Source organism: Astyanax mexicanus, chromosome 8 (genome assembly GCF_023375975.1).
Source record: "Astyanax mexicanus isolate ESR-SI-001 chromosome 8, AstMex3_surface, whole genome shotgun sequence".
Taxonomy (NCBI): Eukaryota; Metazoa; Chordata; class Actinopteri; order Characiformes; family Acestrorhamphidae; genus Astyanax; species Astyanax mexicanus.
Window position 1 is genome coordinate 16,808,792 of NC_064415.1, and position 27,933 is coordinate 16,836,724.

At 39.3% G+C, this 27,933-nt stretch overlaps 1 protein-coding gene and 1 long non-coding RNA gene across 2 annotated transcripts in view; one reads left to right on the plus strand and one right to left on the minus strand.

The window, feature by feature from the left end:
* Window positions 1-23,843, plus strand: part of htr2cl1 (5-hydroxytryptamine (serotonin) receptor 2C, G protein-coupled-like 1) — a 114,190-nt gene extending 90,347 nt beyond the window's left edge. The window contains exons 3-4 of the mRNA XM_022678541.2: window positions 13,465-13,665; window positions 22,126-23,843. Of these exons, the coding sequence (XP_022534262.1) occupies window positions 13,465-13,665; window positions 22,126-23,090 (1,166 nt within the window). The 3' untranslated portion in view covers window positions 23,091-23,843. The remainder of the gene's footprint in view (window positions 1-13,464; window positions 13,666-22,125) is intronic.
* LOC111194399 (uncharacterized) overlaps window positions 1-27,794 on the minus strand; it is a 118,054-nt gene extending 90,260 nt beyond the window's left edge. The window contains exons 1-3 of the long non-coding RNA XR_002651066.2: window positions 27,639-27,794; window positions 26,417-26,501; window positions 8,818-8,939 (exon numbers count right to left, since the gene is read on the minus strand). This is a non-coding gene — a long non-coding RNA (uncharacterized LOC111194399). The remainder of the gene's footprint in view (window positions 1-8,817; window positions 8,940-26,416; window positions 26,502-27,638) is intronic.
* Window positions 27,795-27,933: the final 139 nt, after the last annotated feature.

The window sequence follows — 27,933 nt, forward strand, 5'->3', positions numbered from 1 at the left end:
AAATAAAATAACCCCACTAACCGGATAATACAGCTCTCTACAGTTCATCTTTCAGCCCAAGCAGCTAACAGCAGCAGTTTAGAGCAGCGTCACGGAGGCACTGCTCGGATTACATTATAAACAGGTCAGTTAGCGCGCTGCTAACCTCAGGATGTTTATAACTACGGAGTTTAGTGGACACACCACGGCAGCAAGGTTAGACTGTTGAAGGCTACTGAAGACTACTAAAGCAGGCAACGCAGCGTAAGCAAAAAAAAAACAAAAACCACACACACACACACACCAAAATACAAGTTAAGATAAAATATGAAAACGAACATAATAAAGCATAAATAATTAAATTGAATTGCGGGCCAGATGTATGTTTATTTTGTTAACCCGTGAGGGGCCGTATGAAACCGCGTCGCGGGCCGCATGTGGCCCGCGGGCCGCTACTTTGAGACCCCTGCTTTAAGGTATAAACTATATGTTTTTAGAGAAAACAAAATGTCACCCCTCTTTTTGGAAGCTTAGCGGTTACCACAGATGATTTATTAATAATAATGACTGCCTTAACAAAAGTGGTCTAACTGTACAATGTTGCCATGAAGCAACAGGTGTAGGCAAAAAATGAAAACACTGTTTTAGTAAGCAAATTAAAACAAATGTATGTCCTTAAACAGCCAAATATGCTTCTTTACATAGTCATGGTCATATACATATTTCATCTTTAAGTTTTTTTTTTTGTTTGTTTTTTTTTTCTCAATTAAAAAATTATAATAAAATCATATTTACATTTTTAGTCATTGCCACATGGCTTTGTTTCCTGAATTAATTGCTCCACCCCTGAGATTAAATGTCACACCTCTCCCTTCCCCATCCATATTGTACAGTAATATGTCTGTGACCTAATTCTTTTGAAAAAAAAAAATGAATTGGCTGTGTAAAAAGTGTTTGTTACCTGAGGGCAACCCCATGCCATAGAGCATTAATATCATTAACCAGTCCTGAACTATTAGCTTTATCAGGGCCTGAACTACATCCAAACATTCTGCAGCCCTCTTACTCACACACAAAGAGAAAGAGAGAGAAAGAGAGAGAGAGAGAGTGTACAGGTCCACTTAGTCTCAGTCAGCTCAGTCTCGGTGTCATCAATCATACACAAGTAAACCCAATACTCTGCTCACTGGCTGACTGGAGCCCAGGCTGCTACAGAGTGAGAGAAGGAGTGAGAGGACAGCAGAGGGCGAGGGAGATGTAAATATCTGTGACTTAGCTGTTTTCAAATGACTCAGCATGGGAAGAGAGTGGTGGGACTCAGCGCTGTGAGAGAAGGGGTGAAAATGTTAAAGGCTTCATATATACAGCGTTTCTCATCTGAAAACAGCGGTAAATGACCGCGCTGAGTCATTGCTTTTAATGCATTGGCACTTTGTCACAGTGCCAGCTTCCCAGCCAGCCTGCCGGAATTGCCTTTCTAAATTTGGTTAGTGATGGATGTTTTGAGGAGTGTGCTATTTATCCAGATATTAATCCAATGAGCCACTGCTACATTTCAAACACAAGCATTTAGGGCCTCTGTGTGTTCAGCACTGCCAGCTTACAATCAGTGTTTTCACTGATATGAGGTCCAATTCTTTCCAGACAAATAAAAAAATTGAAAAACTGAGCAAAAGAGGCTCTGCATTAAACAGAGATGGCTTCTTTGAATTGTAAACAAGCTAAACTCTGCAGCAGAACCAATCAGAATCTCTCTCTCATCTGGGGGCGAGACAACAGAGTTTAATTTTGCAGCAGAACCAATCGGAATACACCAATCTATATTTCATATTGGGGGTGGGCATCATACAGTTTAACTCCACAGGAAAAATCAGAATGTCTCTTTCTTTTGGCGTTAGAACAACGGTGTTTTAACCTCTGCAACGGAACCAATCAGAGTCTCTTTTATATAGGGGGGTGGGGCAACAGAGTTGAATGGTACAGCAGAACCAATCAGAATCTTTTTTCTTATGGATATGGAGCAACAGTGTGTTAAGCCAATCAGAATCTGAATTGATATGGGGTGGGACAACAGTGTGTTAAAACTTTACAGGAGAACCAATCAGAATCCCTTTCAAATGGGGGTGGGACAACAGAGCATTAAAAACTGCAGCAGGACCATTAGGATTATTTATTTAATATGGGGGTGGGACAACAGGGTTATATACTGCAGCAGAACCAATCAAAATCTCTATTTAATATAGGAGTTGGACATCAGACAGTTAACTCTGCAGCAGAACCAATCAGAATTACTCTCATCTGGACGAATGACAACAGAGACTTAAACTGCACAACCGAACCAATCAAAATCTCTATTTTATCTGGGGGGTGGAGCATGAAACAGTTCTCTCTCTCTCTCTCTCTCTCTCTCATCTGTAAGTGGGATATGAGAGAGATAAACTCTGCAGCAGAACCAATCAGAATCTCTCTTTCATCTGTGAGTGAGATAAGAGAGAGTTAAACTCTACAGCAGAACCAATCAGAATCTCTCTCTCTCATCTGTGAGTGGGATAAGAGAGAGTTAAACTCTGCAGCAGAGCCAATCAGAATCTCTTTCTCTCATCTGTGAGTGAGATAAGAGAGAGTTAAACTCTGCAGCAGAACCAATCAGAATCTCTCTCTCATCTGTGAGTGGGATATGAGAGAGTTAAACTCTGCAGCAGAACCAATCAGAATCTCTCTCTCATCTGTGAGTGGGATATGAGAGAGTTAAACTCTGCAGCAGAACTGATCTTTATTTCAGGTCGGATGGAGCAGGACTTCCCCTCTGCAGCTCATTCATCCAGTGAACGCTTTTACTGCGAGTCATAAACTAATATTAATACACTTGTTCACAGTTTATGTTCCACACTGTGTGGAAGTCACTAAATGTTTATCCAGCAGTATTAGGCCTTCCAGCAGTAAATAATCTCTCAGCTTCAAAAGACTCCAATTCAATTCAAACAGACATCTCTGTTTTCTCTCTGTTCATGTAGGATTTTCTTTCTTTCTGTTGCTAAACTGAAGAAATCACAATAGCTTGAAAGCTAAATCATTGTGTAATTCATACAGGTCTTATTTGTGTTAGATAAAAAGGGTTAGATAAAAAGGGAGATTCTAAAACGTTTGTTTATCTGTTTAACTAAACCACACTGTTATCATGTAACTTTTCAGCATGATGACATAAACAAACAAAGCCAGATATCAGATATGACTTTTTTGGTAAGATTTTAACCACATGCATTTTAGTGGTGTAAGAAAATATCAACGTTGTATTGTTTAGCAAAAACGAATCGCATCAATTTTCAAAAACAATGTAGATTTTCAGCTAATAGTTTAGACGTTTCAGACAGTGGTTTATTTAGTGTTGTTTTTAATGTGCAATAAAAGCAATAAAACCACTAAACGCAGTCTGATTTTATTGCATAAATAGTACAAAACATTTATTTTACTCATATTTATAGTATGACAGTTTTGTTTTCTACTATTTGATTTATATCATCTCGCTCACAGTATAAAAAAATATATTGTAATGTATTGAAATCGTAATCCGGTAATGTTGTTTCATTCTATAAACTACGGACAACATTTCTTCCAAAATCCAAATAAAATATTGTCATTTACAGCATTTATTTGCGGAAAATGAGTAATGTCTGAAATGACAAAAAAGATACAGAGCTTTCATACCTCAAATAATGCAAAGAAAACAAGTTCATATTCATAAAGTTTTCAGAGCTCAGAAATCAATATTTGGTGGAATAACCCTGTTTTTTAATCAGAGTTTCCATGCATCTTGGCATGTTCTCCTCCACCAGTCTTACACACTGCTTTTGGATAACTTTATGCCTGCACTCCTGGTTCAAAAAAATGAGTGATCAGATTTATGTGTGTTTTAAAAGTGTTTTGGGTGCGTTTACACTTGCATTATTATGTGGTTTGATCTTATCCAGATATAATCCTGATACTATAAAAAATGTATATAGAGCCCAGGTGGGTCCTACAGAGAAGAGAGAGAAAGAGAAAGACAGGGAGTGACAGATGTAGCGAGAGAGTGGTACAGAGAGCATCCTGGTTGGTCTCTTTCCTGATGCTTAGCAGACCGTTTTTTTTTTTTTTTTTTTTATGTGCAGGATTTACAGTCAGCTTTTGTCATTTCCTGTCCATTGCTTCACCCTAGACCATAGTGAAGTCGACGCCTGCTGAGCAGGAGCTGAGTGGCAGAGCTGCCTCCCTGAAATGAGTTTTTGCAGGGTGGGTTGTCTGCTGTGTGCAGAGTGTTTTCAGGACACTGCACACCCTCAGTGAGTTGTAATGCAGTCTTGCAAACTGTGCTCTTTTCCAGTCACTGGCCATTGGAGGTTGAAATCTGCCAACAGTGTGTGTGTGCGTGTGTGTACAGGGAAAAATGTAGTGCCAGAAACCAAGCACACAATGAAACTTCTTCCAAGCTTAACAGAGAGTTCCCTAAAGCCAGGGTTACACTACAGCATTTTAGCCCTGAATTTAGCTTAATGTTTTGTCTGGATGCTGCAGTCTGTGCCAGTTGGCTCTAGCATCAGATATTTTTCACCAATCGGAGTCAACTATTACACAGAAAGTGGAGTAGTGCGTGAGGGGGATCAGACTCTGATTACTGATTTCCTAATCATGGTTGGGACTACCGTATTTTTCAGACTATAAGGCGCATTTGATTAGCGCACTACTCAATATTTATACAATATTCTGTCTAAGCAGGGCATAAATGGTGCCCAATAGTGCTAGATTGAGGAACCCTGAGTGTTTCGGTAAGCCAGGCAGCTATCAGCTAGCGGTTCGTCCTTTGTAACTTGTTTTAACACGGCAAACACGCAGACTACACTCCTGTATACTTGCCTCTGACTCTAGGCGAAAGAGCCGCTGCACTTAGCGGCTAATGCTAATGCTGGTGCACCCAGCCTTAGTGCTGGAGAAACTTCACTGAAAACTCACCATTAGAACGCTGTACTTCAGCGGAGTGGCTTTACTGCTCCTTAATACCTGTCTGCTAGAATTTATACATAAGGCCCACTGTCGATTTTTGCTAAAATTAAATGATTTTAAGTTCGCTTAAGTCCAAAAAAACAGTAGTAGTTTGCTTTTTGGGCTTGTCTCATAAATTGGTAGCGAATACAGTCTGAATAATTTTTTTATTAGAAGCCAAAAGTACCTAAACACAAAAAGTAAACATAGACATGAGTTGAAGTTGAAGTTGGCTTCTTATTAGACAGCTTTGTGATCTATCAAGAGCCACGGTATCCAGGGCGATTTCAGCATACCACCAAGAAGGACCAACCACATTCAACAGGATTAACTGTGGAGGCTGTAAGAGGAAAGCTGACTGAAAGGGATGTTCAGGTGCTAACCCGGATTGTATCCAAAAAAACACAGCTGCCCAAATCACGGCAGAATTTAACATGCATCTCAACTCTCCTGTTTCCACCAGAACTGTATGTCGCCACAATAAATTATTGTGGTCTAAAACCAGGTGTTTCAGTTTTATTGTCTAACCTCTGTAACTGCCAACATCTGCTTTACACCTCAATATCTCCCTTTTCCCTTTTCTTTTTTTTTTTTTCATCAGCACAAACGGTGGTGTTAGTGCCAATAGTATCAAGCTGCTGTGCTTCTCTGTTTACTCTGCGTCCCCTTTATTAAACACAGAGTGCATGTTTTGGGGTGAAATCGGATAAGTTAGCAGTTCAGTAGCAGGTTAAAGCTGTAGTGCAGTGTGTGATACCTAGTCGCTAAGTGTGCAAGTGTGCAATTCTTTTTCATTCAGCATAAAAATGAGGTAAACTCAGGCAGGAAGTGTAAGACATGCAGTCGGTTTATAATCTGCTACGACTTGTGTGGTGTATCCAAGGTGTAGAATAGAAAAGAGAAAATTTTCCATATCAGCGAACACCTTGTTATCCTATTTTCAGCTCAGTTTAAGGCCACATGCAGTTACGAGTCAGGTGTAACAAAACTTTCCATTTTTCCTCGTATAATGATGGTCTGTCCTGTACACAGCTTGTTAGAGCACAGGAAGAACCCCTGTGGATGGATGAGGCAGTATGTAGACTTCACATGGAAGCAGGCTTTAATGAATGTGTGTGTGTGTGTGTGTGTGTGTGTACTCGCATACAGTCCCACTCGCAGGCATGCTTCAATGACACAGAGTATACATTACTTCCGAGTGCTACACTCATCCTTCATCCTCTCCTACACACACACACACACACACACACACACACATATATATTTCTGTACAGACTTTCTGTCTATAATATAAAAGAAATGTAGCTTATACTGATGTCTAGACAATGAGAGACAGGACTAAGTCAAAACACCATTCAGATTAGTGTAAGATAAGAAACCGAGAGAACACACAGAGCTGCTACATTACCGGCACAGAATCAGTCATAGGTTGCCAGGTCTATATAGAACTCTCAAGCTTGAATGGCAGTTTAACACAGAACCTTCACTGGGGGAAATTCTAACACTAGTTCTAAGGTATAGAGGGACTTGTGTGAGATCATACAGGAGAGAAGATGTTGGGTTTATGGTAAAAACAGCTGCAGTTTTGGATTTTGTGTATATACATCTGTATATATACACAGTACAGGCCAAAAGTTTGGACACACCTTTTCATTCAGTGTGTTTTCTTTATTTTCATGACTATTTTCATTGTAGATTCCTACTGAAGGCATCAAAACTATGAATGAACACGTGGAGTTTTTTGTACTTAACTTACTTAAAAATTAGCTGGCCTCCACAGTCACCGGACCTGGACCCAATCCAGATGGTTTGGGGTGAGCTGGACCACAGAGTGAAGGCAAAGGGGCAACAAGTGCTAAACACCTCTGGGAACTCCTTCAAGACTGTTGGAAAACCAGTTCAGGTGACCACCTTTTGAAGCATATTGAGAGAATTATGCCAAAAGTGTGCAAACGAGTAATCAGAGCGAAGGGTGGTTATTTTTTTTTGTTATTTCACCTTTTACACATAACTCCACATGTGTTCATTCATAGTTTTGATGCCTCCAGTATTTACAATGTAAATAGTCATGAAAATAAATAAAAACGCATTAAAAATGTACTGTACTGTATGTATCTATTCTGTATGTATCTATCCTGTCTCATCTCGTGACACTAGCAGTTCTTTTGGATCTTATATTGGAGCCCTATAAAATTCACAAGCGGACAGTCAGACAGTTTAAAGAAGAGTAGGCTTTGAAGATCATACAGCAGTCAGTAACAGTCTTGGTATGAATAATGGCTGGGTGAGCAGGCCTCGATAGTCTCCCTGTCAAGTATTACAAAGCCTTCTGGTCAGTTTTGGAGTTGGACATTCTAGAGGGTGTTCACACCGATGCAAAGGACGAGAAACTTTGGCTTTGATCTGTCAGACAGCTATCCTAACAAAAGAGACCTGACAGAGCTGAAGAATGGTCCCATGACCCACTGTTGTGAGTCCAAGTTGCTTTCGATACTGGAGAATCTGGACAAGAGAGTTTTTAAGCCTGCTGATACATTTGGAGAACAGTGTCTCTATTTTAGGAGGAACTGGGATGGTATATGTGTAAAATAATGGGTCATTTCAGGAGGTGGAAGTGGTTAAACCTCTAAATGTCCTGTCAGAGATTAATATTTGTTGTCAACAACCTTGCCTCTTTAGCTGTTTGAGTGCCCTGTGTAGACTCTAGAGATGCATGAATACTGATACTCATACTGTCCAATGCCATTCTGTAAGTTTAAACTTCAGAAGCTTGTTAAAACAGTCCTTAGTTCGCAAAAATGTATGAAGCACTCCAGCAATCATCAGACCACCTTATGCCAGGTTCACACTATACGATTTTAGCCCATTTTTTCCCAGTCACCAACAGTTTTTCTATGATGGCCGACAAAAACTCTACTAAGAGGCAAATCAGAGATATCTTGAGGATCGCACAGTCGCGTAGTATGAACTATTCAAAGACGTGCGCCAAGCTGTTATATATATTTGGCATGCTAGATATCTGACTTAGTCGGCGACTAGGAGTCAGGAGCAGCGGCTATACACTGTCAATGGAATTACGGAGAAAAAGAGAAGCACTGGTCCAAAACGCATCCCCTGCATAACCAGAGCTGTTTATGAAGAGTCTGACCATTTTCTTCCCCCTCATTATATTAGTAAATGAGCGTTAAACTCTAAAGGGTGCCTGTTTCTTGGGTGCCTGTGCCTTGTTCTTATTCTTTAGAAAGTAGAACAATGTATTTTACTAAAAAAAACACAAACAAAAAACAAATGCTAAGAAACCATGCCTAAATATTTCAGTTTACAGAGAACAAACAAGTTTTACACTGGAAAGCACTGACAATGCAAGCTGATTGGTTGGTGAGCAGATGATGATGAAAAAATGATAAATTATGTCTGCGGTACTGAAACATCTGATATAGTTCTGTGTTGAGTACATACTTCAGTGCTTCATATGAACCCATTAACGTTGGACTCGTTGCCAGTGCTTATTGCCCTCTGTAGACTCTTCCTGGCATTGCATTACAAGTTCTTGCGTGAACATGGCATTAAATGTCAAACAGTTCATACATCCAACACAAAATATCTAAATGTAGTAAAAAAAAAAAAGAAAAAGAAAAAATAGACAGCAGTAAAAAGTAGAACCCCTAAGTGACCATGAATGTTTTAGCATGTGAAAACTGGCTGCTGGGCAGTCAATTGAATATACTGGATATGATTGCCTCTAGATTGACCAAACTACTGGTCTGTTTAGGACTCAATGAACTAATTCAAAATGAACCAATGGATCTAGCAGAATCTTACCTGACTTGTGAGCAGAACTTGGCTGAAAGACTGCAAAGCAGGAGGTGAAGAAGAACCTTTCCCATCATCTTTACTCCAGTCTGAGGATTGTAGTTGAGGCTTCCTTCTCGATTACACAGAGCCTGTTAAAATAGAATGGATTACTGTACTTTACTTTGGCGGCTCACTGGGTTTTTGATGACAGGGTTATGGATTCGATACATTTGTCAAGTTGCCATTGTTGGGCCCTTGAGCAAGGCCCTTAACCCTCACTGCTACCCACAGATGGAGGACAAATTCAATCCGTGTCCAACACAAATGGAGAATAGAGCTGTCTTTGTCTTTAATGGTCTTACACCAGCATGCAGGCCTCTCTACAGACCACTAATAACCAAAAAAAGAAAAGTTGCTGATCTGCAGTGGAGGATTTTACATGGATTTGCATAACTTGTTTTTCCATCTTAAATCCTGAGATTGCACCAGAGTGTCAGTTTTGCTCTCAGGGGAGAAACCTCAATTTTTTAAGGTGATTTAGGGATTCTTTTCTGCACTGCAAACTTTTATCTGTGGTTTTGGATACGACTGAAGAGAAAGTTCCATATGCCGCCTGGCCAAATTGGCAATATTCTGCATGTCAGTGGAAAAGACAATGCAGCACACAAAGAGAACTGCAATGCAAGAAGGATTCTGTCTCTCTTTATATTCCTCTCTCTTTCTGTTGCTTATCTGTTACTGTCTATCCATCACACTCTTTCTCTCCTTTATATGTTCTATGCCTTATCTTGTTTTTGTCTATGTAACCCCTCTCTTTCTTTGTCTCTCTTTCAACAACCACCATTTTTCTCTCTTACTCACCTTTTTTTCTTTTTTTCAATCTCTTAAATGTCCATCTCTCAACCCCCTTCTCTCACTTACTCTTTTCATCCTTTTATCTCTTTCTCTCAATCTGTTTATATATTTTTTGTATTCTCAGTTCTCTCATTTACTCATTTTCTGCCCCTTTTTTCTTTTCTCACTAATTCATACCCCTATTTCTCTTTCATTCACTCCCTTCTGTCACTTTTCCCTACTTGCTCTCTCTTTCTTTCCCTCGCTCCCACTTATACATTCTTGTCCTGTCTTTCGTCCTTTCTTTTCTTCACTCTGTAACTCTCCTTCCCTTTCTCCCTCTCCTTCTCCCACTTCCTCAGTTGCTCTCTCGCTCATGTATACCCTGTATGTCCCCTCTCGTTCTCTCACTAACTCTCTACCCATCCACTTCTCCATCCACCTCTCCCTCGGTTTCCCATTTCTGTCTCTCATTATCTCTTTCACTATCTATCTTTCCCCTTTTCTCTCTTTTTTTCTATCTTTCTATCACTTTCCACCTCACTCTTTCTCCGTTTCTCTCACTGTCTAGCTACTGCTTCCCTCCTTTTCTCCCTAGTGCTGGGCAATATAACCCCAATAAATCTTACTATTAACTAGGGGTGTCACGATTTCAATATTTTATCGGAATCGATCGAAATTATGTTATAGTCTCGAGCCTCGAAGTCAAAAAGAGGATCGACGATAAGCTCCCTAAGCTACGCAAGCGCACAGCATGCCGCGCAAATGGCGCAGCATGCTGTAGCCGACGCCACGGATATTGTGACTGCTCAAAGAGCAGCCCTTTCTCCAGAGAATGTGGACACTCATCTTCTTAAAGAAAAACTTGAAAATATAAAAATAACAGTTGTTTTGTCTAGCCTCAAATATGTTCATAGTTTTGGTACATTAAGGAGCATATTTCTCTCAGATAAAGTTAATAATATTGCTTTGATATAGAAAATAAATAGTTTTTCATGTTTAACTGTTATAGTAGGATAGAGTTCAGTTTGTTAAGGCTCTAATTGTTCTATTATTTTGTACCTGACTTCCTGTATTTTTTATTATTTATTTTATGTTGCACACACACACTGCTGCTACCAAAAAAGCCACTAGATGGCATTACATATAGATCTTGAATAAATTATTTGACAGATCACTTGTATCACTTTGCATCACTTATATCAAGCCCACCTTTTGAAATAAGATATTGTAAATTTGACAAATCAAACCAATGACTGACCATAGACTAATCTAAAACTGGCACAGGCATCTCTGCTGTAAAAAAAAAAAAAAAAAAAGAGAATCGAATCGTGACCCTAAAATCGGAAATAAAATCGAATCAGGGATTTAGAGAATCGTGACACCCCTACTATTAATTAAACTTTTTCCTTTGGCAGCCGTGGTAGCAGATGTGAAGGGGATAGTATGTGCAAATGTGCAAAATTAATCTTAGTAGAGTTTTTAAATATTGGTTTTTAATTTTAATTTTTAAATAATTGTCTATCTCAGCCCTACACCTCTTCTCTCTCCTTTTCTCACAAACTCTCCCTCTCCCCCTCCCTCGCACCTTGACTTTTTCTTCTTTTCGTTCTACCCCTGGTCTTTCTCACGTTCTCCCTCACTCACAGTCTCCTCTCTCTCTCTCTCCCTCGCTCTCTCTTTCTTTCACTCTCTCTTTAACCTCTATAATCCATTCATGGCTCAGTGGTGTGTGTTGTGTTTTTTTCCCCCTCATTTTGAAGAAGTATAATCACTCAGAAGCAGGACTGCCCTGGAAAGCAGCAGAAAAAAACATGAATGAAGGGATGAAAAATTGGAACAGGAGGGGAAAAAAAACCTTCGCTCTCTCCATCTGTGTGGTGAAACAGCCCACGCTAACGGCAGCACTGGCACTGAAAGGGTGTGCATCCCTGACCTGGAGTCAGTCTGTGTTTTGAGGAATGAATGAACAGAGCTGAGTTCTGCGTTCTGTGTGTGGATCAGGATGATTACACATCGGCTCCCAGATAAAGAACGCTTATCTAATGCATGTACTTTTTCGTATTTTCCGTATCCAGACACACTTTCACGACCCTCTTTCCTCACATGCTTATTCTGCCTGTCGCCCACCACAGCAGGGCTTAGCTGTGATCGGCTGGAATGGGTCTTTTCCCATGCTTAAGAGCAGTCTGCTACCGTGGTATTACCCTGCCCTTTACGTCTCCAGGATTTTTACCCTCGCTCTGACCTTTCTTTTCCCCAGATCCTCAATTACCACAGGTCAGCTTTAGTGCAAACTGACCCCTCCTGCTTTATCAAAGTAGTTTAAAACCTTCCGTGACTTTTTAATGCTATGAGTAAATCCAGATTACATGGAGTTGATCTGCTGTGATCTTTCTTCCGTTTTTTTTTTTTTTAATTCAGTTTCTATTACTCGCATGCTTCTCTCACCCGTCAATTTTCTGCAGTTTGCTGTCTTTTTTTATTAATAGTTATGAGAATATTTGTTTGCAATCTTTATAATTACAGTATTTAATTTGGGACTGTAGTTACAGAGTATTACTGTAGCAAATAATAATATAGACAGAGTAAAGACTATTCATTTAGTAATCTTAGCTGAAGCTGGGATACCTTGGGGCAGTGTCCCAAACAGGGATTAAGCTTAGTCTTTTACTAACACTAAACGGTTTTTACTACTAGGGTTAATTCCTGTCTGGGAAACTGCCCCTTTATGTTTAGCTAGTCATACCCTGACATGCCAAATGTCATGTCCCATGACTTTTGTCCCGTCCCACGGAAACTGTAAAATGCTACACTAACCTGTGGGATATGCATGTGGGGCCTAGAATGCACAAAATGTTGATTTGATTTCTGTTGCTCATCTTTACTAATGGACAATTCTATCCAGATGCAGCCGGTTACAATCATTACCACTCACTGAGCTGTGCACTGTGGAGAAATGGGCGGGGGAAAATGATAGGATTTCGGCTCTTGCTGATGAATATTCATACACGCAAACATATCGTCTCTAATTGGCTAACAGCACTGCGAGGCAGTGAGATGGTCAACAGTTAGAAATGTTTTGAAATAAAGAAATTTTTACACTTATAACAGTCTTTACAATGTCATATGTTACTTTACAACGTGAAATGATCTGCTAAGTGAAGTTCAGCCACTCACCTACACCTAGACTTAGAGTTTCTGTAAAACGCGAAATCCACCGGAGATCCTATGTAAACCTATGTAAACTAAGAGGTGGGTAGTCCAGGTCCAGAAAGTAAAAATCCCCCCCGGGGTTTTGTTGGCTAAGCCGCAGCAAAGCCGCCCAGGTAGTTTGAAAAAACCTGAGGTGGATTTTTACTTTTAACTTGTGTAAACAAAACTGTTTTAAACATATATGCTTTGCCCAGTAATTTAGAGCAAAGAAACAAATGGTTAGAATTTGTCTATGGATCACCACCAGCGACAATTCAGATAGGTAGGTGTATATAACACTGTTGTGTTATTTGCACAACTAACACAGGAACGAACTGCCATTATGTCCGTAGCGCTGTAAGCTCCTATTGCGAGCCAAGGTGGCCGTGAATACTAATTCACTGGTTATCGTATACAAAAGGTACTTTTCCTGATCGACTCATTTTTCTAAATATTTTCTTTTACTGGCTACTGCAGACAATGGCAGTTGAAGAACAGTTTAATATGCAGCATGCATATACAACTCAGGGAGACCTATAGTATTTCACAAATAAGAAATGTATAGTAAGAACAACTTAACTTTAAGTTAATTGTTTTTACTGCACAGTAAGAATAACACTGTCTTTGTATGTTTCCTCTCTCTAGACTATGCCTGGCCTCTGCCTAATGCCCTGTGTCCAATCTGGATCTACCTGGACGTGCTCTTCTCCACAGCCTCCATCATGCACCTGTGCGCCATCTCTCTGGACCGATACGTGGCCATCTGCAATCCCATCCAGCACAGCCGCTTCAACTCACGCACCAAAGCCATGCTGAAAATCGCCGCTGTCTGGACCATCTCTATAGGTCAGAGTCTAGGTGACGTGTGCAAATACACTTGCCAGTGTTAATTTAACATTCATTTAACAATGTGGATTTAACACTGTCAAATTGGCAGAGCAAACATTACATGCGAGTTTCAGTGTACTGTATATTTGCAACAAGACATGTTTGCACTTGCATATATTCTCAGAATTGTCATTTAACAATCATATAGGATCACTTTGTGGTTCTATAATTACAGTCCTGTCTCTGTTTCTCTATACACATTATCCTCCTTTCACCCTTTTTTCAATGATTAGGACCCTAAAGAACAGACCACCACAGAGCAGGTTTTGCTGTATTTGGGTGGTGAGTCATTCTCAGCACTGCAGTAACACTGATATGGTGGTGGTGTGTTAGTGTGTTTTGTGTAGGTATCAGTACTGTATTTTTCAGACTATAAAGCACACTTAAAATCCTTTCATTTTCCCCAAAATTGTCAGTGTGCCTTAAAACCCAGTGCGCCTTATGTATAAATTTAACCAGTCAGGGATTAAGGAGCAGTAAAGCCACTCCACTGAAGTACAGCATTATACAGGAGTTTTAGTGAAGGTTCTTCAGCACCAAGGCTGGAGCAGTATTAGCATTAGCTGCTAACCACAGTGCTAGCTCTTACGCTGTTCAGAGATGAGTATATCGGACTGTAGTCTGCACGTTAACCCCTAGCTGATAGCGTCCTGGGTGACTGGAATACTCAGGGTTCCTCAGTCTTGTGCTATCTGGCGGCATTTACTAGCGCTGAATTCTGCTTTTCTTAGGCACTGAGAACAGTCCACTGAGACACTGAGAGCAATGTCCTCAGGGCTGTTCATCAGGACACTGATGGAGGACTAGAGAAAGACACAAGCACAAACTGTGCAGCAACAGATTCAGAGCTTCTGTCTCTGACTTTACTTTATCTACCAGATGGAGCAGCTAGGTACAGTGAGTGAACACAGCATTTAAAAACACCAGCAGCACTGCTGTGTCTGTCCCAATTATACCAGCACAACACACACTAACACACCATCATCATGTCGGTGCAGTTATTGCAATGCTGAAATGATCCACCATTCAAATAACAGCTGCTCTGTGGTGGTCTCTCCTGTGAGGTCCTGACCTTTAAGAACAGAACAGGTGAAAGGAGGAAAATAAAGAACGCAGTGAATGTAGCCATAAATGTTTTGCTTGATCAGTGTATATTTTGTCTGCAAGATATACTTAAAACATTTAAAAACACAGGATTTTTCTCCTTATATCCTAAATGTCATGGCATCGAAGCACAACGTGCTTGTTTAAATGTGCCTCAGGAGATAATTGCACATGATGACTATTGTGATGTGACTATTGTTCATGCATCCTTTGCAATGAAGATGCTTAAACAAATATTGTGCAGTCCTAATTTTAGCCATTCAAATCTATCTCAGTCTATCTAATAGTAAACACCACAATGGAAAATAGTCCTTTTACATCAGATATTTCTCCATTAAGCCAACTCTTTTGATATAAAATTTGTTAAACTAAGATTTTAAGAAGGAACAAGGTTGAAACACTGAGATTAACAAGCTTGATCTGAAGGTAAAACGTATATATATTTATAGAAAGAGACGAGGGAAGATAATCTTAGCTCTATTTGAAATGTGCTGTCAAAGAGAAAATCTTTAAAATCACTTCAGAAAGATACATTCTTTTTTGTGTGTGTGTGTGTGTGGAGGGGGTTATAAAAAGGATGACAGTGTTATTATGTTATATGGGGTTAAGTGGGACTGAGTAACACCAGATGCAGAGGGACAAACGCTACAGTACCTAAGCTTTCTTCACATAAGAACACCAGAAAATATCCAGGGAATCAGGTCTGGACATTATCTGGAGATGCCCTTTCACAGATGTTGTAGAGTACAGCTGGAGATCTTCCATCTTTCCATGCTCTCACTACAGGAAACTGTCCATGGGGTTTAGGCAAGAGGCGGTGCCTGTGTAGCACATATAGGCTAGCCACAGCATGACGCAGAGTACTCTGTGGAAATAGCATTTAACAGCTGGTAGTTCACATTACCAGGCTGAAGTGACTCAAATCTGTTTTTTTTTTTGCTCAATGTGGCTCAAATCTGATTTTTTCATGGCTGTGTGAACATGGCAAATAAGATTTTTTCAAATCAGATCTGAGCCATGTCCATATGTGGTCCTAAATCGGATACATATCCGATCTGTGGACATGCAACATGAATGTAAACGGTCAAATTGGAATTCATGCATATTTTTGCTTTTACGCATGTGCTATGTGCTTCTCTCTCGTACCCACACATCTCTTGGTGCAGCTTGGTGCAGAAATAGCAGCAAAAAACAGCAAAAGCAAACCACCTGGCCATTTTTCACCTCCTCGACCTGGAGAGCTGTTTACTCTCCACTCAAACAAAAGATGCTCCACTTATGAGCTGCTAACGCATCCATTTCCCTTTATAAAGCTACGAGTCGTCTCTCGAATTAGATTTTTTTTTTTACACACATTCGATTCATGCACATTACACACAGATACAGCTCACTTACATTTGTAAATGTAAACAGTCAAGATTCGATCTGAGCAAAAAATCTAATTTGAGTAATGTGGCTTGTAATGTGACTGTAGCCTTAGTTGATGAGAGGTAACCTAATCCTGTAAATTGAACCATAGGGAGTACAAATTAAATTTTACAGTAAAGAAATAGTCCTATAAAGAAAGGAACTGAGTTCATAAGGTCATTTTACTCTGCTCGTCTTCACAACTGCCTTCAGTTATGCTCTTAAGGTCAGTTTATCTGCTGTTTTTATTTGAGGACATTTAAACCCTCATTCACAAGGAGTTGAGTGCATGCTGAATGGACCTGTTGCGTGATTTGGGTGCTCTGGTTCATGCAATTCAAGCGGCTCTGTTGTCTTAGTACTCCATGCTGCTGTGTCCCGGTTGCAGCAGTTCCTGATTTGCGGCATAAGTGCACTACGGATTGCAAATGTCCACTCGAATCCACTAGAATACCTCGAGAGTCCCCCTGCGCTCCTCAAGGCCTGAGAGGAGGCTTGGAGTGAGGCCGTCTGACACTTGTAGAGACGCTGGAGTTCTCTGGGGTGCCGCTTGAGCCGCTCTGCTTAAGGAGGACAAGACTGCTGCAGAAGGAGAAGGAGTGACTCCCTTCAATTCTAATGCGTGTAGCTCGGTTTTAAATGGAAAGATCGCCCCCTAGTGCACCAACAGCCTCACTGCAACACAAAACGATTTCCTGACAGCTAGAATCGTAAGGTCAAACCACAAGAGTCCCCCACTGACAGGTTAGAGGCAGGAGGTACATCAAAGAGTCTTGGCTGGCTTTGAACGCGTGACCGCCAGAAAAGGATTGCCAGCAGGGGGATTACTCATGGACCTGTCGTGGTCTTGTTATCATGTTCATAGAAGCATCATCAGAGAATCCCTCTCTCTCGGTTTTCCCCCCTCAGTATTCCAGCTTCCCTCTTTGCTTCCATCCTTAACCTTTTTTCATGGTTCCAAAAGTGAATGCAGCACGAAAACAATGTCAAAATTCAAAATGGCATTCACACACATAGATCACTAAACAATTAAAAAAATGTATCTGCAAAAACCTGACTTTACAGAAGAAGTTAAAAAAAAGGACCATTAAGGAATTAAGGATTACATTTTTATATTTTTTGTAGTAACCTACAGCATGATCATGATGCATCATCAGATATCAAGGAAACATGCTAATTATAAGTATTTGCAGTTTTGGTTAGCAGAGTATCAGCCAGTATCGTTCTTTTTTGATCTGTGTGGTACGTCACAGGAATCTGTGTGGATTATAGCCTCCAAACCTCTGCCCACAGCCTTTCTTAAAGTTCCATTTCCATACCCCAGGTTGTAAGGTATAGAACACACAGTGTACTGCAGCCATTAAAAAAAACAGCAAGCTGTCTATTTACCCCCTGAAGAGTAAAGCAGTCTGAACTAAGCTACTTAACTCAGTCTAGTTATGCTACAACATGCTAACATGAACACAACAGGTGAGCAAAAAAATAAATAAATAAATAAAATATATATTAAATTGGAAAAAAGCAATACTTTGCGTATCACGTTAAATTGTTATGTTTGTAAAAAAATATATATATATAATAATAATATTTTTTTCCTGTCCTCGATATTGCCATTGTGTATGCATATGTATTTAAGTGGCACCCTGTTCTGTGCTCCTGTATCATGAGGGAGGAGAGGACGAGTAAATCCGGGGACAATTTAGCATCCATTAAAAAGAAGTTTGAGTTTTTAACTTATTTGGGGGAAAATATATTTTATACAATATATGGCTTGGCTAAATCAGTGCTAGACTAAGTCAAATCAATTGAATCTGATCAAAATGTACAGTATGTATTTGGGTGAGAACACAAATAGATCAAAATATTATTGAAAAGAAAAAGCCTATTTCCTTCATTTATTTGCGTTCTGACTGCCAGGATAAACGCTCAGCTTAGGTGCCCTAGACCTTTGCACAGTATTGTGTACAGTACATGCACAGAGGAGGATGAGTCCCTCTGGATAGAGGCTATAATAAGAAAGACTGGAGGGCAGCTATATATTGTGCTGTCTCTACCCCTCCTCCCAACTACAGTTATCCAAGCTTTTCTGTTTATCTCTTATTTATACCACAGAGATTAAGAAAGGTCAGGTATTGTGGGGTTGATATTTCATGCATCCGCTATGTGAACCAGCAAACCAGCAAACAGCAAGCTCTCTCTTTTTAGTGCACGTGTTGTGTAGTCTGTAGCTGTAGGTGAACATCAAGAACATAACCAGCAGCTCTCCTAAACTCTTGATGAATGTCTTTTACTGTTAACATGCACATTAAGTACTGCTGTCATTATAAAACACAGTGCCTGATTGAAGAGCTCTCATTTTCATTCATTATTTGAACGCGAGCCCATTCTTTATTTGATTCCTATCTGCGTTTAAAAACAGAATTAAAGCTCCATCTGTTGTGGCTCGGATCCATTGTCTCTAATTGAACAGAACATGCACTTATCCAGCCATCATCAGGCGAGATGTGCAGAGACAAGTGTGCGCTGATTCGAGTAGCACTTTCTCAGCTGCTGCTGAATGCAGCTTATCTGCAGCTATGCTGTATAAACAGGTGTGTTAAAGAACATTCATAATGTTTTATTTGTTTTATGTATGCATTTATAAATAAAACATATTACAGAGAACATTACTTAAAACATGAGTTAAACTCTGGTTGCATTTTTCTGTATTTTTTTTTGTGTGTATTTTAAAATAGAGTTCTAATCAAACCTATTTGAGCTGTATTAAAAATAAAATAAGAAATTGTTTGTGTTACTTTCAAATAATACATGAGCATTAACAGGTCAGATGGTACAAATTTGATGGATTAAATGAACTGCTGGGTCCTGTCTATTTTTACTATACATTTAAAAATGATAAAATAATTGTAGACAGACCATTCACACATGAAAATTAATGTTTTTTAATGTTGCAGATTAATTAACCTTTTCAGACCCTGTGTCCGTTGCAATGTACATTGTGTTTTCTTCCTACTTGTGTATTTTTGCACTTAACCAAGATTGTAATATATTGTCCGTCCATCAGAATATACATTTATCAGCCAACCAAACAAAAGCTTAGCTCTCCCACTTGCAAAAAAAAAAACACAAAAAACAATTTAAACACTTAAGAAAAGCATGGCAGCATCCCAGCCAATGAGGCTGAGTAAACTTCTCCTATCATTTTTTACTACTTGGGAATGATTTGTGAATAAAAACAGTTATTTAAAATTGAAATAGAATGAAAATAACAAATGTTGTACAAATGATTCCACTGTAATGCATATTATATATATTTAAATACAAATAATACTTGGATTTTTACTTATTTTGTATGTATCATTGTATTTATTTATTTATTTACTAAAAATTGTTTTGAAGTGCATTACAGACAGAAAACAACCTTCTGATATTTTTTTCATCACTGCAACATAATTCACCCCCTCATGTAATGCACTCATTTTACATAGCCTGGTAACATCAACATTATTATTTTTATTTATTTATTTTTTTTGCAGTATTTAGCACCATAAACTAAGAGTGGTTTACTACTGAATAGTTCAGAATGTAGATTCCTTTCAATTCTATTAATACATAAATTTAATCTCTCTCTCTCCTTGGACACACACATCTAAACGCATACCTTTCTTTCCAAGTTGCAGAAGGAGCTTTGCTTAAAAGTGCAATGTACAGCAATTTTGTAATATTCTGGATACAAGAAATGATCTACAAATATTTAAATATATAAGAAAAAAAATATGTTTAAATGTCATTTCTGTGCCAGGTTTACAGCATAAAGGTTTCAGTATAGTATATGCTAAAATTCACACAGCAGGTAATTTTGTCATATGTAACAGTGTGCGAACAGTGTCTGCACAGGAAAATATACCACGGCCTTTAGTGGCTGTATTTAAAATAAGTTTACATAGCTTTTTTGCCAGTTAAAAGATGGATTACATGTATTTGTTTTTTTATTTCTACTTATGCTTTTGGTGACTTAACAACTTGAACTTAACATTTCTGAATTATATCACCAATAAATTATAAAATATTGTACATTTACAAGTAATACTGCAAGTTGTTAGCCCTAACGTGCGTGGACATACACCAATATTACACTTATGTTTATAACTTCAGAAAATAAAAATAGGTTGTACACCCAGAGAAATATCCAGGTTAGAATTGACAAGTGGTTCACAGGGCTGTGGGCTAAGAACGTAAAATAAATTCTCCGTTTCATACAGCTCATTACACTGCAACATGGAATAACATAAAACAGCTAGGGGTCCAAACACTGAGACATCAGTGCATATATCTTCAAAAGCTGACCAGTGAACAGGATGAAAGCAGGCTTAAATCTACCAGCCTGGTTTGTGAAATGTTTCACAATCCTGTTTTTCACTGTCAGTCATTCACTGCTAATCCCACATGAAATGTGTCAAAAAATTTCACTGCTCTTACCAATTGCTGACAGACAGAATCAGAGCTGTGGAAATATTCTAAATCAACCCGGCCAGCTTGAACCTAGCTTTACTTCTATGAATGATCAATTTTAAAAGTATAGGCTGTAGGACATATAGTCTTTAGATGCAGTATTGACAGGAGTGTGAGGAATTGTAAATGAACCAAAAATGCCCCTTTTAATGGCAGGTGTAGGTCATTATCTACACTGGAATCACATAAAAAAACTAAAACTGCAACAATAGCATGAAGAATTGGCCTGAGCTTAACGGATGTATGGCTGCTTCAACTGGGACTTTGCATCGACAGGATGCAGAATTGGGTCAAATGTAGTTCATATTCAACTGCAACCGAAGAGTTTCAGTTTCAGTCAATTTCCCATATTATCATATTATACTTAGGATGATGGGACATGCAGCATAGAACAATTCACATATTATTGTTGGCAACCAGCATGTTGGAACATGCGGCTCACACCCATTACTATATTATACTTGCCACTGGAGTGTAGTGCATGCATCTTGGCCAGTTTCTGTATTATACTCGGCAACCGGGGTGCATGCATATGTGGCTGACCCAACTGGTGTGTTTACACGTGGCCTGGGCCAGTTACTTTATTATACTGAGCAACCTGTGTGTTGACATATGCGGTTCAGGCCAATTTATTATTTTTTTATTATACTCGCCAACCAGGGTGTTGTCACATGCTGCTAAGACGACTGGGCTGTTGGCACATGCAGGTCGGGCTGATCGTCGTATTTTTCCACTAAAAACATAGAAATGTGCAGGTCAGGGTGCCTCGACGACGAGAAGTGAAAAAACTCTGTATTATATAATCCTTTATGCATAGCACTAACTAACACCCACTAGTGAAAAGTGGTAGCTAGAAGACTTTAGGAATTAGGAACTGGGGGGTGTTTTACCTAGGACCGAGGGCCAATTCATATGTATGCATACAGAAATAAACATTACATACCAGGACAGATATGGAGTAACTTGATTTGAATTTACCTAAATTTCTGGTCAAACACTGGGCAAGTCCCCAGAGGAATCTCACACAGACACAGAGGAGAACATGAAACATCCAACAGATAAGGACTAGAACCCCCAAACTAGCTCAAGAGTGTAGCTCAAGAGTGAAGTTTCATTCTACAGGAAATTGTGTCAGAATCGTTCACAATAGTGGTGGAGACAGAAACCAGGCAAACCAGGAACGTTTATGGCTCTAAAAGCTACATCACAAAAAGCTATTATATGAAATGGTTATGTAAAAACACATTTGTTGATGCGACAAATACATAACCTGGAATAAATACTGTGTATATATACACACACACACACATTATCAGTTATTACAACTTACACACCTCTCTCTTTTTTCTTTTCCCACTCTTTCTCTCTCTCTCTCTCTCTCTCTCTCTCTCACAGGCATCTCCATGCCCATCCCGGTGATCGGCCTTAGCAACGAGGATAAAGTCTTTGTGAACCACAGTTGTGTTCTGAATGAGGAGCGCTTCGTGCTTGTTGGCTCCTTTGTGGCCTTCTTCATCCCTCTGGTCATCATGGTGGTCACCTACTGCCTCACGGTGCAGGCCCTCCAACGCCAGGCGTCCGTCTTCCTCTATGAGACCAAGGCATCTTCCCAGCAGCCCTTGCAGCCCACAGGCCCATCCTCTTCCCAGCTGGCTCCTCCCCTTGCCCCATCGCGCCGCAGCAGCCTGAACTGCCTTCGTCTGGGGGGAGGGGACGGGAACTCTTTGAGCCCCGCCACGCTTTCGGACAGCGTCTCGATCGTGGGCAGTTCGGAAGCCCCGTCTCAGCTTAACTCACCTGTGGGTCGAGACCCCACCGGGGCCCACGGCCGCCGTGGCATGATGCAGGCCATCAAGAATGAGCGGCGGGCCTCTAAAGTCCTGGGTGTGGTGTTCTTTCTGTTCTTGCTTATGTGGTGCCCGTTCTTCATCACCAATGTGCTGTTTGTGCTGTGCCGCGGGGCATGCAATGAACCCCTGCTGAATGAACTGCTCAATGTATTCGTGTGGATTGGATATATCTCCTCAGGGGTCAACCCTCTGGTTTACACACTTTTTAATAAGACCTACAGACGGGCTTTCTCCAGCTACATGCGCTGCCGGTACGGCGGAGTGCGGCTCAAACCCATTCCCATCTATTCCCAGCCCTGCCCCTCCCATGCTGCAGTTACTCCCCTCCTAATCTGTGGGAAGGTGGGAGTGGACCGGAACAGTAACTGCCGGAATGGGGACGGGAATGGCTTTGGGAATCTGGAGGCTACGGACATAGACATGGATGCTGGGTTGGAACTACGACCTGGAATGTCAGCGTTGTCCGTCAACAGCTGCCACGCGCTTCCAGAACACACAAGCAGCGTTTGAATGGCTTCAAACCCATGAATCTGGAGCAGGGTCCTCCAGTTTAGCCCTTAGGACTTTGGACTTGTGTTTTGCCAATTCCCTCGGGGTGTGTCTGCATCCTTCTTGTTGCATCACTCAAACAAGGAACTGCCCACAACCCTTGGGAACTCACACCAGCATTGGGATTGGCTTTCGTCACTACCACTAGGTGTGACACGGTCTTTCTAGAATGTACGCTGGTAGGCACCGACTCAAAGCACCACAGACTAACCCTGGTTCGAATGCGTCAGAGCACTTCCAGGACGCTCAGCACTGTGCAGGAATGAATAAGGAGTACAAAATATACAAGCCAGTTTTCTGGACATGGATTAGGCCTAGTCTCAGACTGAAATGTAACATCAGTGGTTGAGTAGATGTTCTTGATTAGCAATTTCAGTCTCAGCTTAAGCCTAATTATGGTCTGAGAAACTGGTGCTACATGTGAAATCAACAAGTACACATTTCTTAATGGAACTGTGTGTGAGAACAGGTTCAGATATCTGAAATGCCAAATAATTTATTGTGTTGCATGGCTTATTCCGGTTTCCCAGTTACACCTAGTCAAACAGTGCGACCTGCTGAACATGCAGGAAGGCTTCCAATCAGAGAGTATACAGTGCCCTCATGTGGTCCATTGCAGAAGTCTGGTTGCAGGTGGCTTGTGAGATGAAGAGCTAAAAAAAAGGTGGCTGACCTACATTATATGAAGAAATATTATATATATATATATATATATATATATATATATATATATATATATATATATATATATATATATATATATATATATATATATATATAAATAAATCAGGTATTAAAAGACCTACGGTGGTTGAATTGAAGCTTTGATGGCATTGAAGTTATGCCGGCATTACATACATTTGCTTCAATTTATTTACATCACTGGTAGATAATAGGACTTATCTATGCATAATAATCCATGCATTGTAGAGAAGCAGGGTTTGAGGTGTTTTATTCTCAGTCCTTTTTATTTGATGGTTAAAAACAAGAAGTCAGTCTCAGAACGTCTCAGAACTACCACTCAACTGTAACCGTACATCTTTGACCAATTTCTAGAATGGAATGCAATTTAAATTGTAATGCACATTTCTGATCAAAGCATGCTGTGTGTGGGCAATCAGTGGTGCACTAGAGCTGCGCTTTGAATCTAAGCATAAGGACTACAGGTCGTAAAAAAGGGTCTGCCTCTGGTTCATGGTTGATTTATCCAGAGACCACTGAGAAGTCGAAAAAGTTTCTCTCTCAAGGACTTCCTTTCTCCCGTGGCATGCTTTCTCTGCCGCTAGCTTTGAAGCCAGTGAATGTAGAGGTCAGTTCTGTAGAGGTGTTGTAATGAAATATAGAGGCACAGCATGGCACTGCGCTGAAAAGCCAGTGTATGCTTTAAAAAGTCAAAACGAAAAACCCGAGCCACATCTCAGACAGTGAAGGCCAGTCAGTGACATCCAAAACGTGTATTCTGAAGAGCTATAGGAACGTGTTGTTGTGTACAATGCTGTAAATGCTTGCTGTTTTTGTGAGTGTATGTAGAATTTTAGGACTCACTATGTATTAGGACACTCCTCCCTCATTTAAACTGCCATTTTCTACCAAAACCTGTGAATGATTGTTCGGATCACTCCTCCTGTACAAATCCTTTTCACATGACCTTATTTTTTTGTCACTGCTATTTATTTAATAAATGTCTACTATCATTCTTGCTGGTGTATTGTTCTATAGTGTTGCTGTATAATGGTTGCACATTGCTCAGCATACACTGTTGTGTATACAGTTGTGCGATTGTAATATTATGTTTTTTTTTTTTTACATTTTTCTTCTTTTTCGCATTGTTACAGTTGTTTTTTCCCATAAAATAAATGGGATGCACATTTTTTTAAGATAAGGGAAATGTACTTTTAACACCCAGTCATCAATATGGAGTAATGGAGAAACCACCAAGGACATATCAACTGCCTAGCAACCACCAATCAACAACTTATAGGCAACAACTTAGCAACATCATAACAACTATCTGAAATACAATAGCAGTCAGCTTGCCACATTATAGCACCCAATTTGTCAACTTAGCAACAGTCGCATTGTAACCACCTGGGATACTGTAGCCAGCACCTAGCTTCCACCAAACAACACCATACCAACCACCTGGGATACTGTACAAAAATATGAATCATCTTAACTTTCAATAAAGGTCAAATAGTTTATTCAGTCATTTTGAAGCATTTCCATTGGTCCATTTATTAGGACATTCTAAACCAATAACAAGAACAACTGCCAGATTTACAATAAAAAAAACTGAAAAATGTAAAAATGGAGAGAAGGTTCTGAGTGACCGTGATTAGATGGATTAGAAAGAAAAAACAGGTGTTTCATTTTAATAATTTTAATAAAGTCTCATTACATACAGGATATGTAATGCTAAAAAGTTGTTCATTTTCATTCTTCAAAGTGTAAAACAAAGGGTGTTAGACAACATAGGATTGAAAGAGGGGTAAAAACGCCAACTGGTTAAAAAAAATCAAATAAGAAAAATATAAATAGAATAAATGGTAGAATTTTATACACACACATTTTAAATGTCTCATCACTTCACCAAAAAAAACAAAAAGTGCAACACACACAGGTTACTGTTTTTTAGTGTATATGAAGTGATTACAAAGTTACAGAACCAGGGAAACCTGGGTAGGAGCTATGGGTGTGCCACATCATATCAAACAATAATGATAATATCACCAACATTTTTTTATATTGTGAAGGATAATACCCTTAAATATTGTGACACATCACCCACCCCTTATTATCACATCAGGGTAATATATATATATATTTTTTTTTTTCTGTTTTTAGCAAAAGAAAAAAAAAATCACACGGTTCTCATCTCCTATTATATATCTACTAGCGACAGATTATATCTGAACAATATCATTTATTTTACCCTTTAGTCCTGGATAAATGGACATATTTGGAGTGGATTATTAGTGTCATGACATTGTGGATCATTGACTTCCGTTCTGATTAAGTCTGATATAAATTCTTGTATTTTTTAACATCTTATTTGAGGTGTTTTCTTTTTCTTGCAGTAGTGTATTCTTTTTTGTCATATCGCCAAGAGTCTCATTATCACGAAAATACCATTAAATATTGTGATATTATTTTAGAACCCTATTGCCCACCCCTAGTAGGAGCCTTGAGAAGAAAAGAAAACAAAGAATAATTAAAATAAATACAAGAATGCATCCCCCTTCTGTTCTGTATGGAAGCCCATTCACCCGGGTTCATATTATACTCACCTTTTACAGGTGAGTAACAGGTTTCTGTTCCAGCTCACTGCTGAGGAACTGTGCTGTCAGATATACAGCCTCCTCAAGCGATCACCTTTGTTGAATAAAAGAAGAGACGGACCGATCAGTGTTTTGGGGCAGATCACCGATAACCATTTTTTTTCTCAACTCAATCGGCAATACTTCATTTTTTTTTTTTTTTTTTTTTAGATACTAAGTCGTTATTTTGAGATGCTATCTTATATTTTTGGGATGTCTCACATTTAATCATATCTCAAACAAAGATGTTTTTGCTGATTTAGTATCTCTAAATTACTAACACGAAAAGTATCTTACAAATACCATCTCAAAATAATGACTAAGCATCTTAATATAATTATTCAGTATCTCAATATAATGAAATAGCATCTAAAATAAAATAAATAGCATCCTAGAATATTGCCTGCATATCTCATTATCTCAGAATAATGACGCAGTATCTTAAAATAACAATATAGTACCTTAAAATAATGACCCAGTATCTCAAAATTACAACATAGTACCACAAAATAACAACATAGTATATCAAACTAATGACACAGTATCTCAAAATAACAACATAGTACCTCAACATAATGACCCAGTATCTTAAAATAACAACAGAGTATCTCAAAATAATGACAAAGTGTTTTAAAATAAGGATGCAGCGTATCATTTATTTATTTTTGTGAGGAGGCAGAATTGCTTTTCCACTGTTCATAGTATTTTATTTTATTTTTTTATAACATTTTTTTATGTATTTTAAGCTGAAACTCTGTGGGCATACATTTTAAGGTTTAAACCAGCAGTTACTTCTGAACACAGAAATAGGCATTTCTCAAAATAACAACATAGAACCTCAAAATAACAACATAGTATCTCAAAATAATGACCCAGTGTTTTAAAATAACGACGCTGCGTGAGGCAGAATTGCTTTTCCACTGTTCATAGTATTTTTATTTATTTTTTTATAGAATTTTTTATGTATATGTGGGAACACATTTTAAACACTTACATCTGAACACAGAAAGAGGTGAAATTCATATACTGTACATAGAAAACTAACTTTTTCACAACATCAAAATAAACTGCTCACTGCTACAGTCAGACATACAGCACTCCTCGTGTGTTAGCATTAGCATACGGCTAACTGCCAAACAGTGCTCTGCTGAAGATTTCTGAACTTGTGGACCTGGGTTTATATTGTACTCACCTCTGAACAGCTGAGTAACAGGTTTCTGATCCAGCTCTCTCGCTGCTGAGGAACTGTACACGCTGTTCTCATAGATATCCAGCCTCCTCAAGCGCTCACCTTTACAACTTTAAACTACTGATTAAAAGAAGAAAGCATAATGAGAGAACAGGTATCTTTGAGTCATTGGGCTCCCCCTTCAGGCGTAGAGTGGAATTCACTCACCAAAATACAAGCTGTCTGCGTCCAGAAACCCCCTCAGAAACCCAGAGGTGTCCAAACTGTTTTTTGTTGGGAAGGACAAGGAGAAATATAT